Here is a 13,569-nt window from a genome sequence, read left to right as displayed (position 1 = left end):
TGTGTGTGTGTGCGCGCACGTGCTACTATTGTGCAGTTATATTTATAAACAGAGTAGGTACGATAAACGCGTATGTACCAAATAAATGTGTATAGTAATATATATCATTTTTACTCATACAATGCACAAGTATTACGTAAAATCATGACAATACACGAAAATGCATACATGCTCAAATAAATGCATAAATGCATGGCCTAGGCACAGAACCATGCATTAGGCTAAATAAATTGTGTAAGCATGTAGCCTAGGAGCAGAATAGTGCGCCGACTAAATAAATTACAAAAAAGAACATATATAGTATATGTATTATATATGTGAGAACGTAATCACAAGGATATGCGAGTGGACACCTAGTGCAAGCGCACATGATGGCCTAGATAGCGTAAACCAAAGACTAAAACCCTATATCATACATGTGGAAACATAGTTGCAAAGATACCCAAGTGAACACCTGACGGAAGTGCACACAGTGACCTAGATGGCGTAAATCGAGGATTAAGACCTTATAATATGAATTTCAACATATTAATACTGATGTCATTGACGTACAGACCTACCTTGTATTTGTAGACGAGGGTAAGCGTAAATTCACTCTTGGGTCATGGCCGGCACATACTTTCGTCCAGTACGGTCACAACAAGGCCGATTTGCGTGAAGATAAGAATTGAGAAGGAAAAGAGAGTGATAGATGTAGTGTCGACGCGCGATGTGCATCTTTACGCACTTGGATCATGAAAAGAGTGAAAATGAGGGATATTGGCCAAGAATAGGTCAAACCTAGCTTAGGTCAAAGTAAGTTTGACCTACTAGGCTAAGCCTAGTACTGGTTAGGGAGACCCAGACCTAAGTGCGGTCAGATCTAATCCAGATCCAAATCTAAAAAGCAATTACTTAAGAAAAAAATAATAGAATGGCATTTATGTCCTTTGGGGATCCACCAATTACTTTTATGGGAATTTTATTTGAGGCCCGCAAAATATTTTGTGGGGCCTGCAAATTTCAAGGGCTCGACAATATTTTTTTGGAAAAAACCAAAATTGATCACAAGCTTTGTCTCATCGATACTAAGTGGTTTGGTTCATTAAAAACTTCTTGTTTCGTTTAATGAACCCGGTATGGCTCTCTAAACTTTTTTCAGCAAAAATCATCGAGGAGATACATGTACGTATCTTAAGCATAGTTGGCTCATAGAAATTTCTTTGTTTTGTATCCTTAGATCAATATGACAAATATAAATAAATTATCTTGTATATTTAACTCAAAATACTACAAAAAATCTATGGATCTCTCTCTCTCTCTCTCTCACACACACACACACACACATATATATGTGACAATTTAATTATCGATTAAATATAAAATTGACAATAATTACAAATAAACAAAATACATGTCCACGAGCACCGAACCTTCTTTCCTGCTGTTACCTCTTTCTCAGACCTTGTACTTTCTCCAACGTGGCATCAACATCAGACTCTTAAGGAGGGTCCACATTAACCTCAGCCATAGGGTTCTCATCCGATCCAACTATATGACCCTCACTCACATCTACTTTCTGAGGAGGGTCTACATTAACCTCAGCCTTAGGATTCACAGCTTTCCCTTGGTGAGGTACCTCCTCTGCCCTCTCTATTTTTATCTCGCCAATGCCGCTGCAGGTGGTTGCATCTTCAGCTTCATCTATTTGGGCATTAAGGTTAGCAACAGCTCTAGTGCAAGCCAATGCGTTACTACAGTTTACCACTGAGTCACCCCCCTCCTTAGATGCTTCTAAGGTGGGAGACAAGAATGTGCCCACAAAATGATTAACTTTTTTTGCCCATGCTACCTTATATATGAGCTGCTTTTAAATTTGTAGTTATTGTTTAGTTGACATTGAAGATTTTTGCTGCTTATTGCTTGAGCGCAACTTTCTATGTTTATCAAGGGTGTATTTTTTTTATGAAAAATGTCAGACACCTAGATTTTTGGCTTTGGATATGGCTCCCTCTCTATCCACTTGTGAACACTAATCTGTGCTTATAAATAATCAGGATGACCCAGTTCGTAATTCTTTGTTGGCTTTTGCTATTGTGCTCCAATACTATAAGATGACGTGGGTGTGGGCCCTTTCAACAGTCTTATCAGTGGTCATATTGTATTAAACAAATTAAAAAAAAAATACAATAACAAGATATGAAATATTGAAAAAGCATTGCAAAAAACAAACAAACTATTTGCGAGGATGAGTAAGTTTCCTAACCAAACAATGTTTCCTAATCATGCTTATAATACAAGTTATGCAATGTATAAACAAACAAACTAGATTTATGAAGCATACGAATAAATGGAATAGGCTATTGAGCGTGCAAAGATAACTTGTTGGAAACCACCGAAAATAAGATATGTTACTGGAAAAAAATGTCATCGATGATTCAATCATAATGAAGTGCTGCCTATGAATTGCCAAAAATAGTTGTCAAAAATGGTTCCTAAAAATCATCATCGAAAAGTGGCCGAAGAAAAGCAAGTTGGGGACCACTGGTTGGAGAACACAAAGAACCTTAGTTTATACGAAAATAGCGGACAATCAATTTTTATAGTATCAAAGAGTTGTATTTATTACACAAATTCCACAACAAATAACAAATTTTGCATAATATTCATCCCAAACATATGTGATGTTTCAACATATTTATCAAAAAATCCGCATATATGTAGAGATAAACACATATATGTCATTATTTTGCAGATATTTAAGTACGATATTTGTAATGTTGTGACGATCAATTTAACTAAAAGTTTACATATTTTTATGCAAACTTTGTGAGATATGTGGATTAGTAAAGTATTTGTGATGTTAAAGGTTTCAATCTAATTGCAAATAAATTTATATGATGTTCATATTATATATGCAACTTAGGTAAGATATTAGCAATGTTCAAGGTTTCAATCTAATCCGTCGCAAATAAATTTATGTGAGCTTTGTAAGGTCAATATAAGAAAACGTGCGATTGTACATTTAAGTGAGTTTGCACTAGCCGACGAGCAAAGCAATATATCACAACACTCCATCTTTTCACACATGCAAAGGATAAAAAGGTCCTAACAAAATTGAGTATTTGCGACTTTGAACATGCAGACAATAGCAAAAATTTTGGAGCATTTCGGAAAACATGACAATTTGCTTGTACAATACGGTCATTTTTCATTCAACGTACCCATTGAGGTTTGAACCTGCAACATCCCAACTACAAGGAGACCTGCACCCACAGCTCCTACCAACCACATGGAGCCCCAATTTCTGGTTTTGTTTCTCTGTATCTTCCTCTTTTAGGCCCACTTGGGCGGGTGATGGTACAATAAATTCTATGACAAGGACTCGGTGAACACCATATATTCATGACTCAGCTGACCAAGTACGGTCTTACACAGAGCATTGAAGGTAGGAAGATTAAGCATTAGTGGGCTATACCCCACACTAAGTTTAGCATGACTGGCAGGGCCTTACCACAACAAAGTAGAGCATATCTAGAGTTGTACAAAAAGGCCTAACCTGCAGCAACTTGCAACAATAGAAAAGGTCTCAAGTTTGTAGTCCAGCAATGACTTCACTGATCATAAAAATGAGATAGTGCATGCATGCAAGCGTGTGCGCACACATACATCAGAACAGACTAGAAGAACGATCATTTCTAAGAAAACTCAAGTGCATCCACAAAACAAGTCTTACAACAGTTACATATTGTTCACACAGCCCTGCAAATCACCTCTGTGCATTCTTTTCACCAAAGTTGGAGGGGGACTGGAAGCTAAGAGGCTATAACTTGAGTCACCCACAGAAGCCTCATTTCTAGCCTGGGAATCAAAGCCTGAAATACTAATACTAGCCTCAATCATTTGCTCTAACTTTCCTTTAGTAGAAGGTACAGCATTAGCATGTTTGGTTGACGACTCCTGAGATGTATTACCTGAGCAGTCCAATCCTTCATCAAAGGTAATCAAATCCCTTAAAGGCTCCCTAATCCTATATGGTTTGTTGCATTCTTCCATATATAACATCTGTTTTTCTCCTTTATAAGCTCTTATCATAAGAAGTATATGGGACACACACAACCTAGCTAATTTATGTAAGAGCATGTAAAGTGCAGAGTTAGCAACTACGCTTTTGGTGTCGGAGCAGAGCATCCATATGTGTCTCCCCAGATTGATTTGGAAGTGCTTCTTCATCTTGTTGAAATTGGCGTCTTCCTGTCTATAGTGATTGTAAATGGAATTGGAATAGAATGTTACTAAAAAAAGGAAATGTATGATTTTATTTTTTTGAGGTGCTAAATAGGAAGGAAATGTATGACTTACATTGAAGGTGATGAATCGTCGAGTCACAAATCCAGCAACAAAGCTAAACAAGCAGGAAACTGCTATTATTATTGTTGTTAATGTCACTCCCAACCCTACAGAAACAAAAAACAACACAATTTGAATCAAAATTACAAAATATTGAAAACGTTCTCCATATATATATAGTGATTGGTTGGTTCCTCCTGATGGTAGGAGGGTGCGGACCATCTTCATTTCAACTTTTTTGTTCTTTTGTTAAATCTAACCTTATAGATGTGATCTATATGCTTTGTTTAGTAGTAGGCTTTTTGGATCATCAGATTATGACATTTTGTGCATATTTCTTTTCTTTGGTTTATGTGCATGAATTATAGATCATGTGTACATTTCACTTCTTTGATAATGTTTATGATTTACAGGTGACAGAAAAGCTTCCAACGTATACATCAGGTGATATCTATTACTTCTCTTGTGTGTCTTTTGTTTCCTATTGTGCATTCATTTAGCTGCACATAAGCATGAGGGAGTGTCACTGAGGACAGTGTCATTCAAGCATGGGGGAGGGTATAGTTTGCACTCAAATTTTTTTTTGTCCATGTATTTATTCTGATAAAAATTAAGCTTTTAATAAATGAGTTTTAAGATTTATATGAATGTTTTCCATAATCAAACATTTTAGAGAATTTTTAAGCCCCACGAAAAAAAAAATCTTAAACCAATCTAGAAAGAGTGGTTATTTATGTGGATTTCAAAGAAATGATGGTAGGTGAATATTAATGTTTATTTTGAATTATGAATATGAATATGCACAGCTTTATTTTTCGAAAAACCTAAGCAAATGAAAAACATCAAGAATAAGATCTTAAAAGAGAAAATGAGCATATGTTTAGTCGCTTGATATCTTTGTTGTTCCCTAGTAGCTGGGCTCATACACAAGTTGAAGTGTTTGATTCCCAAGTCGAAAAGGACAACGAAGAAAATCATTTCTTTGTCTAGTCAATATCTATGGCTTATTTGATTCGAGCAATTAGAACCTGAGGGGTGTTTACACCTGGTGCCTTAAAGCCATCTGGTTTGGGAGCCACCGGTCCGAAAACCCATTACATAGATTTTATAGAGAGCCTAAGAGATGTTGACATTGCACATGACAAGAAGAAAGTTATACATAGAACTATAAAAGTATAAGGTCTAGTGACTCGAGCAATTAAGTCTAAGGGATACTTTACATCTGGTGCCCTAAGGTCTTCTGGCCTGGGAGTCACTGACTCAAAGCTTGTCACACGGGTCACGAAAAATTGAAAATGGATATAGTATTCAACTGAAAAAAAAATTGAAAGTGTGAAAAGTGAAAAAGAAAGAGAAAGTAAAATGTGAGCCTAATGAAAACTTCATTGCTTAGAAAAGAACGATGAAAAATTGTGCAAAAAACATATAAGTGAAGATAAATAAGTTATATCATAAGTGTACGTGATTTTCTGAGAATAAAGCATAAATAATTGTGATTTTTAGGAAAGTAAATGTTTTTCTTATGTGGTGGCACGTGAAAACTCTAAATATGTTACGAAGGTGTAATTGCATGAAATGCTTGTTTAGACGAACTTCTTAACTGCCTAATGTTTTTTAAATTTGAATTCTGATGTATATATAAGAGGGATGTTTGTGGGTAACATCACATCAAACCTTCATAAGACCTTACTCGTCTACAGAGGTAACCTAGGGGTTTAAAAGGCTTGTTGCATATGTTAAATGCAACCGTGATTCCTACAAAAGTGAGTTAAGTTTTGATTTGCATATTCTGTTTTTGTTTTTGTTAAGAGTCAGTTTGCTCGAGGACTAGCAAACAATAAGCATGGGAGAATTTGATCATGCATAATTTTATGCATACATACACATTTTATATGCATGACTACAGTTGAAAAGAAGATTAATTACCCATATTTATCGACTTTTGGTAGGGCATTGATTAGTTTTCAGAAAAAAAGAAAAATCACACAAATTAATCTCACCTGAGTGGTTTTTGAGAATTTAATTTCTTTTAACAGCCTTTCTTTTGAAAATAATTTTTAGAAAACATAGTTTTGTGAATTTAGTAAATATCGGTAGAGTTCTTTAGAAAATATTTTTTGTTAACCTAATTTTTTATTATAAATAGTATTAATCAAAGAGAGGAGGGCGTCTTCTCTGAGATTCACGCCAGCCTCTTCTCTCTTCTCTCCTCTCTCTCTTTCAATCATCGGTTCTCCCTCCTCTCTTCTCTTTTCTTTCTCCTATTTCTTCTTCTCCTCTTTCCCTTTCCTCATCGGCATCCCCTTCTTGTTTCATCGGAGTGTGTGTGCAAGCTCGAAGAAAGACCATCTCTTTTCTCAACCCCTCTTTCGAAAGGGGCCCAAGTATGTTTCTTCTCCCCCATTTCACGTTAAATTAGTGCATATAAGTGATTCTTTACTTCTGCCATTTAGTTTTAAATCTGCAGAAATAAAGCTTTGTGATTAAATTCCACTCACGCATAGATCGATTTTCTTTTTTTTTTGGTTCAATGGAAAACAGAAAATAAATTTTTACATCAAGCTATTAAACGTCTATGTATCTAGATCAGTCGATCTGATCGTCCAATCAAATCTGATCAAATATTCTTTTTGGGGCCTGATCGGCCAAGGGAGTGCAACGCCTGCCCAGATTCGAACTACGGACCAGACCTGTAATGCAGATCCGATCAACAGTTCGAATCAGACCGAGGGGAATTGCCAAGCGCTGATCTCGTCAAATCAGATCACGCACCCCACGGATTGTGTTAATCTAATCAGTCCAAGCCACTGCTACAACTAGCCGATTCAGATCTGGCTAGTTGCAGACTAGAGAATCCCTGGGTGACTCTGATCCAACGACTATCGAGCGGATCAGATCAAATTTATCTTCAGATCTGATCGGAACCCAGTTTTTTTTGCTGAGGGTTACACAGATCATATAAGCCGACCAGATCTGTCAGATCCGCATAACTTCTTAAGTCTGGTTGAAATATATTTTTTTGGTTCACAGACCTGATTCGGTCCTAAACCTACCTGCGTTTTCGTGCGAGCTTGTTGTTAGTAGCATTCATGTATCATATACATTTTTTTAAAAGCTAGTCGTACTTAACCTCATTGATTCCGACGCGGCTAAGGTTAAACCCGATCAATAGTAGATCCACACGACTACCAGCCTGCTGAACGGTGTTAAAAAGTGAATCAGACCGAATCTGGTCGGCATTGGGTTGTAGGTTAGATTGATGCATAGTTGATCCACGGTTTGGGAGTATTTCAAAACCGAAAGCCTAAGTGATTGCTGATTGATTTTTGTTTTCTACGTGCAATGTGTTAGTTGGATTCTTTTCTTCGTTCTTTTAGTGTTTAGATTGCATCATAGTTTAGATTTTGATTTTTTTTTTAGGTAGTAAATGTAATTAGATTATTTCCTGAAATTTATGTAGATATGATATTTTTCCCTGCAAACTAACAGTTGTTATTTTGGAAATCTAGTTGGTATGTGTGTTTTGTGTTGCTTGTTTTGCGTGTTTTGCAGATGGATTCATGTGTGCGAAGAAAGTGTCATCACTAGAGTTGCACCCGTGCAAAGTAAAAAGAGCTATTCTGTGAAAGGAGCCTTGCAAATTTTTGTTTTTCTTTATTTTTATTTTTTTAGGGTCACTGGCCATTTAATTGGGTTGGAATAATTTTTAATTTCTGCTCGACTATTGTAATAGGGTAGAACGTTTATTTGTTCTTTTACTTAAGGTAATAAAGTTTTGTCATTGTGTGGAGTACAAAAGCTTTTAAACCCGTTCTCTGTGTTAAACCCAGACTTCACCACTAGTGTGAACCGGAATTTTAAGATTTGACGCACAGTTTACATAAACGATTTTCATTGAAAAATATTTTTTTAAATACTTCCAAGAAAAAGTGCATCACTTAATCTAGTAATCACTCTCTCTCATAAGATTTTAATATAAATAGCTTCCCTAATCTCTCTCTCTCTTTAACACATAGGATATGGAAATATTGAAGGCACCAAATTAAATAAAACTATTAATCTGAAAATCATAGGTTCAAGCTTTAGCAACTCAATATGACCACATAGATGTATTCAGAAAGGCTTGTTTGCTAAGGATCAAACCATGCATCAAGTTATTTTGATCCAAAAATATGATTTTGTGAGTTATGAAATTTAAGTGCATTATGGACCATTAATTTTTAAAGCCCTTAAAAAACTGCTTATGTGTCACAATCAATGTTCGCACCATACCGTATGACACTATATGAGACATAGCGTATCGATGCAAGAGATCGATACGATGCATGTTTGTATCTCGATATGGGTGTGCATCGTAGGTGTATCACATGTATAGTATGATACAATGTCATATCGTAACGTATTGTACGATACAGTATCTGCGAACTAAAAAATAGGCAAAACCGTGTTTTTTATGTTTTTGGGCTTTAAAGAGCTTTTAAGGGCCGAAACCCTCATTCGTATAGAACATATTAGAGAACTTCCCACACACCCTAGGAACCGTGAGACCATTTTGGGAGCCGATCTTTGCACCAGGGAGAGGGCTTTGATGATTTCAGCAAGAGTGCATTTCTACCCTTTTTTACTAAAGAAAATGGGTTAAGGTAAAAAAAAATCTTATTATGAATAAAATTACAAAGTCACTTTCCAAACAATTTCTGCATCGGGGGGGGGGCTGCACCCATACAACCCCCGCAAAAATTAAAGATCTGGCTCCACACTCCTCCAACAAAGATGGCATCAGATGATCCGACATAGCAATGGGGCGATTGAAAATCGAGTGCAACTATTGTCATAATATTTTTGTTTATGTAATATGAAAGTATGAGTCTTGTAGCATGTTCTTAATTGCAAGATATTTAATATTTTGCATTGTTTTTGTGAGATAGTTGATGTTTGATGATGTCTTAAGTAGCTCATACAGACGTAAATGCTTCATACATGATTTTATGGTTGCATTTTGTGCATTTCATCATTTTTTCATGTGTTATGATTTTTTAAATTTTTTGCTATTTTTTCCTAATTTTTCTATTTTTTTTAGAATTTTTTTTCATAATTTACGATTTGTCTGATACGCATCTTATTTTGGGCCTGACCGATACGGGTTACAATACAATACTTACAACCTTGGTCACAATCATATGATTCAAAACTCATTTCCCACTAAACAAACATTGTAGATCACATCCATAAGATTTAATTTACAGAAAAGATCTAAAACATATGATTTTAGTTCAATAGTTAAATATAATTTGGTGCCCTCAATAGCACCAAATAATAACTCCCCATTTAAGTAGTTTTCCTAATTAATCTCTTTTTTTTTTGAAAGGCAAGCTGGGGTTAGGCAGACCCCCACCAGTTACACAACATACCATTGGGTTTTGAACTTTCAACGTCCCAACACATGGTGACGTGCACTAACAGCTCCTACCAAACAAGTGGAGCCCCCCGTTGGTGCTTTCCTAATTAAATTCCACCATAAGATCCCATGTAAATAGATCTCTCCCTCTCCTTCATAGAATCTCACGTAAGTAGCTTTCCTAATTTTTCTCTCTCTATTAAAATACATTTATACCACAACCAATTTAACAAATGACAATAAAAAATCAAAATAATCACCTTGTCATTTTACATGTGTTATGTGGGTACTCTAAAAAAAAGGAAATTACGTTCAACGCAAACCACTCCCCCCTTTTATAATTTTTAAAATGTTACAACGCAATCTAAGCCTGGCATGGCCTCTATTTTCCCACAAAATTCCTCATAAAAATGTTTAATCCAATCTGATAGCCGTGAATACACTGTGCCAGACAATGCAAGTTTGACTAGGTTTGCAAGCTTGTCTTGCTCACACACATGCACAGACATAAAAATGCACACACGAACACCCACACACACATGCACACACAAAAAATAGACAGAACCCAGTAAACCGGTTTTGATTCCATCATCAAGATGCAGAACTTATCATTCTACTCAGGTCAAAGCCTGACCCAGAGGTGATAACTAACACACTCCCTTGTTCACTGTGAATTTTCCACAATAGTGAAAAATTTGTATAACCAATACACCAAGTGTGCTTTAAACAACAAACATGTTTTGAGTGAAAGTGGAAAAAGGAAAATACTTTTTAAAATGAATGATACAAAAGGTAACTTTTAAAATAAAAATAAGCATACATAAAATAATCATCTAATTTTTTTTTACAGTGAACAAAACAAAAGTCAACAACTAGCGTCCATGTCCGACTGTTCAAACCACAAATAAAACCCATATTTACTAACACATGTATGTGCAACACTCCTTTTGTGCACACATGTGCGCTTGTGCACATGCACGCACACATGCAAGCATGCAACAAGATTATTTGTATGTTTGCCGGTAAACATGCAACCATGATTATAATTGTGGTACACATACAAATGGCGATCTGAAAAATGCCTGTCCACTTGCATCCAACATAAAATTTATGAATAATTAAACAAAAGCATTCAAAGAACCATCCGATAAGGAACTGTGATCATTTTGGAGGAGTTTTGTTGATCTTAGAATAGTGAAGCAAATATCAAAAACAAATAACAATCCTCCATGAATGATAGAACAGGATCCATATGAGATCCTATTTCTAGACCAAGGATGACTCCCACTATGATGCTTCTGGCATTTACGACAAAGAGTGTACAAATTTCACATGCATCGAGGTGAACTTGCCACAAGAACTCTTCATGTAAAGATGGATCCAACTTAACAAAATTACATGCGACACTGACTAGAGAACTTTTGAAGATTCATCAATTATATGTAAATAAAGAAAAAGAATATGCAACAAATATTTGATTACCTGATCGTGAATCATGCAAACAATCCTCAGATCTCAAGTTAATCTGTCGAATCAGAACATTAGCTCTATCAGAAACAAATAAGGCACATATTTTTCGAACAAAGATCAGCTCAAAATCATTAGAGAAGGTTGCATTTTGACTAGGCCCATCTGCAAGCCCTGTCTTTGTTGCGTAGCCTCCAGCAACGGTAGTTACACCTGAAACCAAATGTGATGAACAGAATTTTATAACTATATAAAGTGAGTAAAATAAGTGCATGCTCTGAAGGCACTAAATCCAGAAGCACATAAATATTTCTTGAAATCCATTTATTTCATACTTATTGTTTGTTTCCCATTTTCTTGTCATAATACTCTATAATCACTAATGTGACGACTTAGTTTTTATGTAGAAAACTTTATAAGTAGAGGTCCATACACAATTTCTACTCATAAACATTTCATAAAAGTCATCTTAACAAGGGAGTTCTTACAAGGAACAAATAAGGATATGTTAAATACGCATAATATTCACTAACTACAGACCTCTTAGAGTTGTAGAAACATGTCAGTCCTTAAGTGCATTTTAGTCAGTTGGAGTTGAAAATGCACATTGGTTATCCCCACTAAATGTTGCATATAACCATCACCGTGGATACATTCAAATCTATGGACCTCTTGGAGTTGGAGCCGAAAATTTTGACGAGGAGCAAAAACAGTGGGCCTAGCTGTTTAAAGCCTGGACTGAATAGGGAACAGAAACGGGCTTCAGCTTACAATTCTTTCTTTTGTGGGGCCGTTATTGCATTTGTTGCTCATCAACCTGATGTAAAATTGCCCATGAGAGATCCTCATCTGGTATGATAAACTCATGAACGTCACCAGGCTGAATGGACATGACGAGTTCGAATAGAAACCCATGGTTGGCTGTCCCTTGCTGAAAAACTGAAGCTGGGTATACTTCCTGGTGGGCAAGAGGGACTGGGGTTTTTAGTTATACCGATGAGCTTGCGAGGGGGTGAAGTGTTTTTCCCCTGTTATTGAAGAAAAACATACAATTACATTTTGATTATAGCTTTTTTTTTAGTTTCAATTAGAATCACATGAATAAATTGTAGCGCTCATTGAGATGAGAAATTTCACAACTGAACCAAATACTTCAAGTCTATCAGTATCACAAACCAAAAATCTCAGACAAACTGATATCATTTTCAAATAAACAAAACAAAGGAGAAAACGATGGATCAATTGGAACATAAACAAAGTACCTGACTTTCCAATCTTCCTAATGGCGAAGTTTGACCTGTCTGCAATATAAATATTTCCACTGTCATCGACCGCGAAGCTACGAGGCCTTGAAAACATTGCCTTCACCAAATCACCGTCCACAAAGCCGGTTCCGTTGCCAGATAGGTGTTCAAACGCACTTGCTGCCATCGAAAGACCAGAGAATTTTCCATAAGCATTTTCAGGCACATAAGAGAGAGACGGTTCTGGCTCACCCAGGGAGATGGGGAGGGGGGCTTTGTAGAAGGCGCCATGAACGTTGTCGAGGAGGATGAGTCCGTCGGCGTGAGGGATCACGGAGAAAGGGGAGATCTTGGCTCTGCGTCCGTCGAACACAGTCTCGACGGTGTATCCAGATTCCAGAATGCGGTCGGAAAAAGAACCTGAAAGAAGAAGAAAGAGGTTTCTGAGTATCACGATGACGATGATGATGGCAGAAACTAGAGAAATTCGGGGGAACCGAAGGAAGACGCAGAGCCTTCTCACCTACAGCAGAGGAGACGAGGAGAAGAAGAAGAAGGAAGACAGCGAGGAGGCGTCCGATAGCCATGAAGACGACAATAGAATCACTCGCCGGAGAGAGAGACTAAAGCGTGAGAAGCAAGTAGGCGAACGAAGCAGGTTATATATGTCCCCAGGTTATAATACGTTACCCCCTCCCACCCCACCCAAGGGCCGGCAGCTGTTTCGGGGTTCTCTTAATTTGATGCCGTTGCAAAGACTTAAGTACCTTTTACCGTCATTCTTTTTCTTTTTCTAGAACGGACCTAAATGCCCTTCTTCTGAAAATCTGAATCGGCGGTTCATGAAAAGGATAAAACTGCCTTTCATCATGATCGCGCCAAAATTTTTAGCAAAGTTTGCGTATGTAGCAAGCTTTATATTATAGGATTTAAATAGTTCAAAACAATTCATTCTCGCTCTAAGCAGAAAAGTCTACCGGAGCATACTTTGCCTTCATCTGTTGTCGTCAGATTATCCGTTGCCTTCTTCTGTTGTTGCCGAAGCATCATTTCCTTTGCTCTACTACCGCCAGAGCATCCGTTTCCGTCTTACGCGCAGTCGCAGCATTATTGCCACCATCTGTTGCATAT

The 13,569-nt window shown here is 36.8% G+C and overlaps 1 protein-coding gene across 2 annotated transcripts; it reads right to left on the bottom strand.

Annotated features, from left to right (window-relative positions):
• Positions 1-3,674: 3,674 nt before the first annotated feature.
• Positions 3,675-13,145, bottom strand: LOC149849221 (NHL domain-containing protein). Of its 2 annotated transcripts, none has more exons than XM_090013754.1 (6): positions 12,962-13,145; positions 12,691-12,858; positions 12,457-12,618; positions 11,210-11,407; positions 4,342-4,436; positions 3,675-4,233 (listed from the first exon to the last, which is right to left on the bottom strand). In XM_090013754.1, exons 1-6 carry the CDS (start codon positions 13,023-13,025, stop codon positions 3,721-3,723), a joined length of 1,200 nt encoding a protein of 399 aa, XP_089869880.1. In that variant the 5' UTR covers positions 13,026-13,145; the 3' UTR covers positions 3,675-3,720. The 2 variants fall into 2 exon arrangements, with proteins under 2 accessions (XP_089869880.1, XP_089869888.1); XM_090013762.1 differs by having other exon boundaries at positions 3,675-4,237; positions 12,962-13,141.
• Positions 13,146-13,569: the final 424 nt, after the last annotated feature.

This window comes from Nuphar pumila, chromosome 1 (genome assembly GCF_984573655.1).
Source record: "Nuphar pumila chromosome 1, dmNupPumi1.hap1.1, whole genome shotgun sequence".
Taxonomy (NCBI): domain Eukaryota; kingdom Viridiplantae; phylum Streptophyta; class Magnoliopsida; order Nymphaeales; family Nymphaeaceae; genus Nuphar; species Nuphar pumila.
This window is presented reverse-complemented; position numbering and strand designations above follow the sequence as displayed.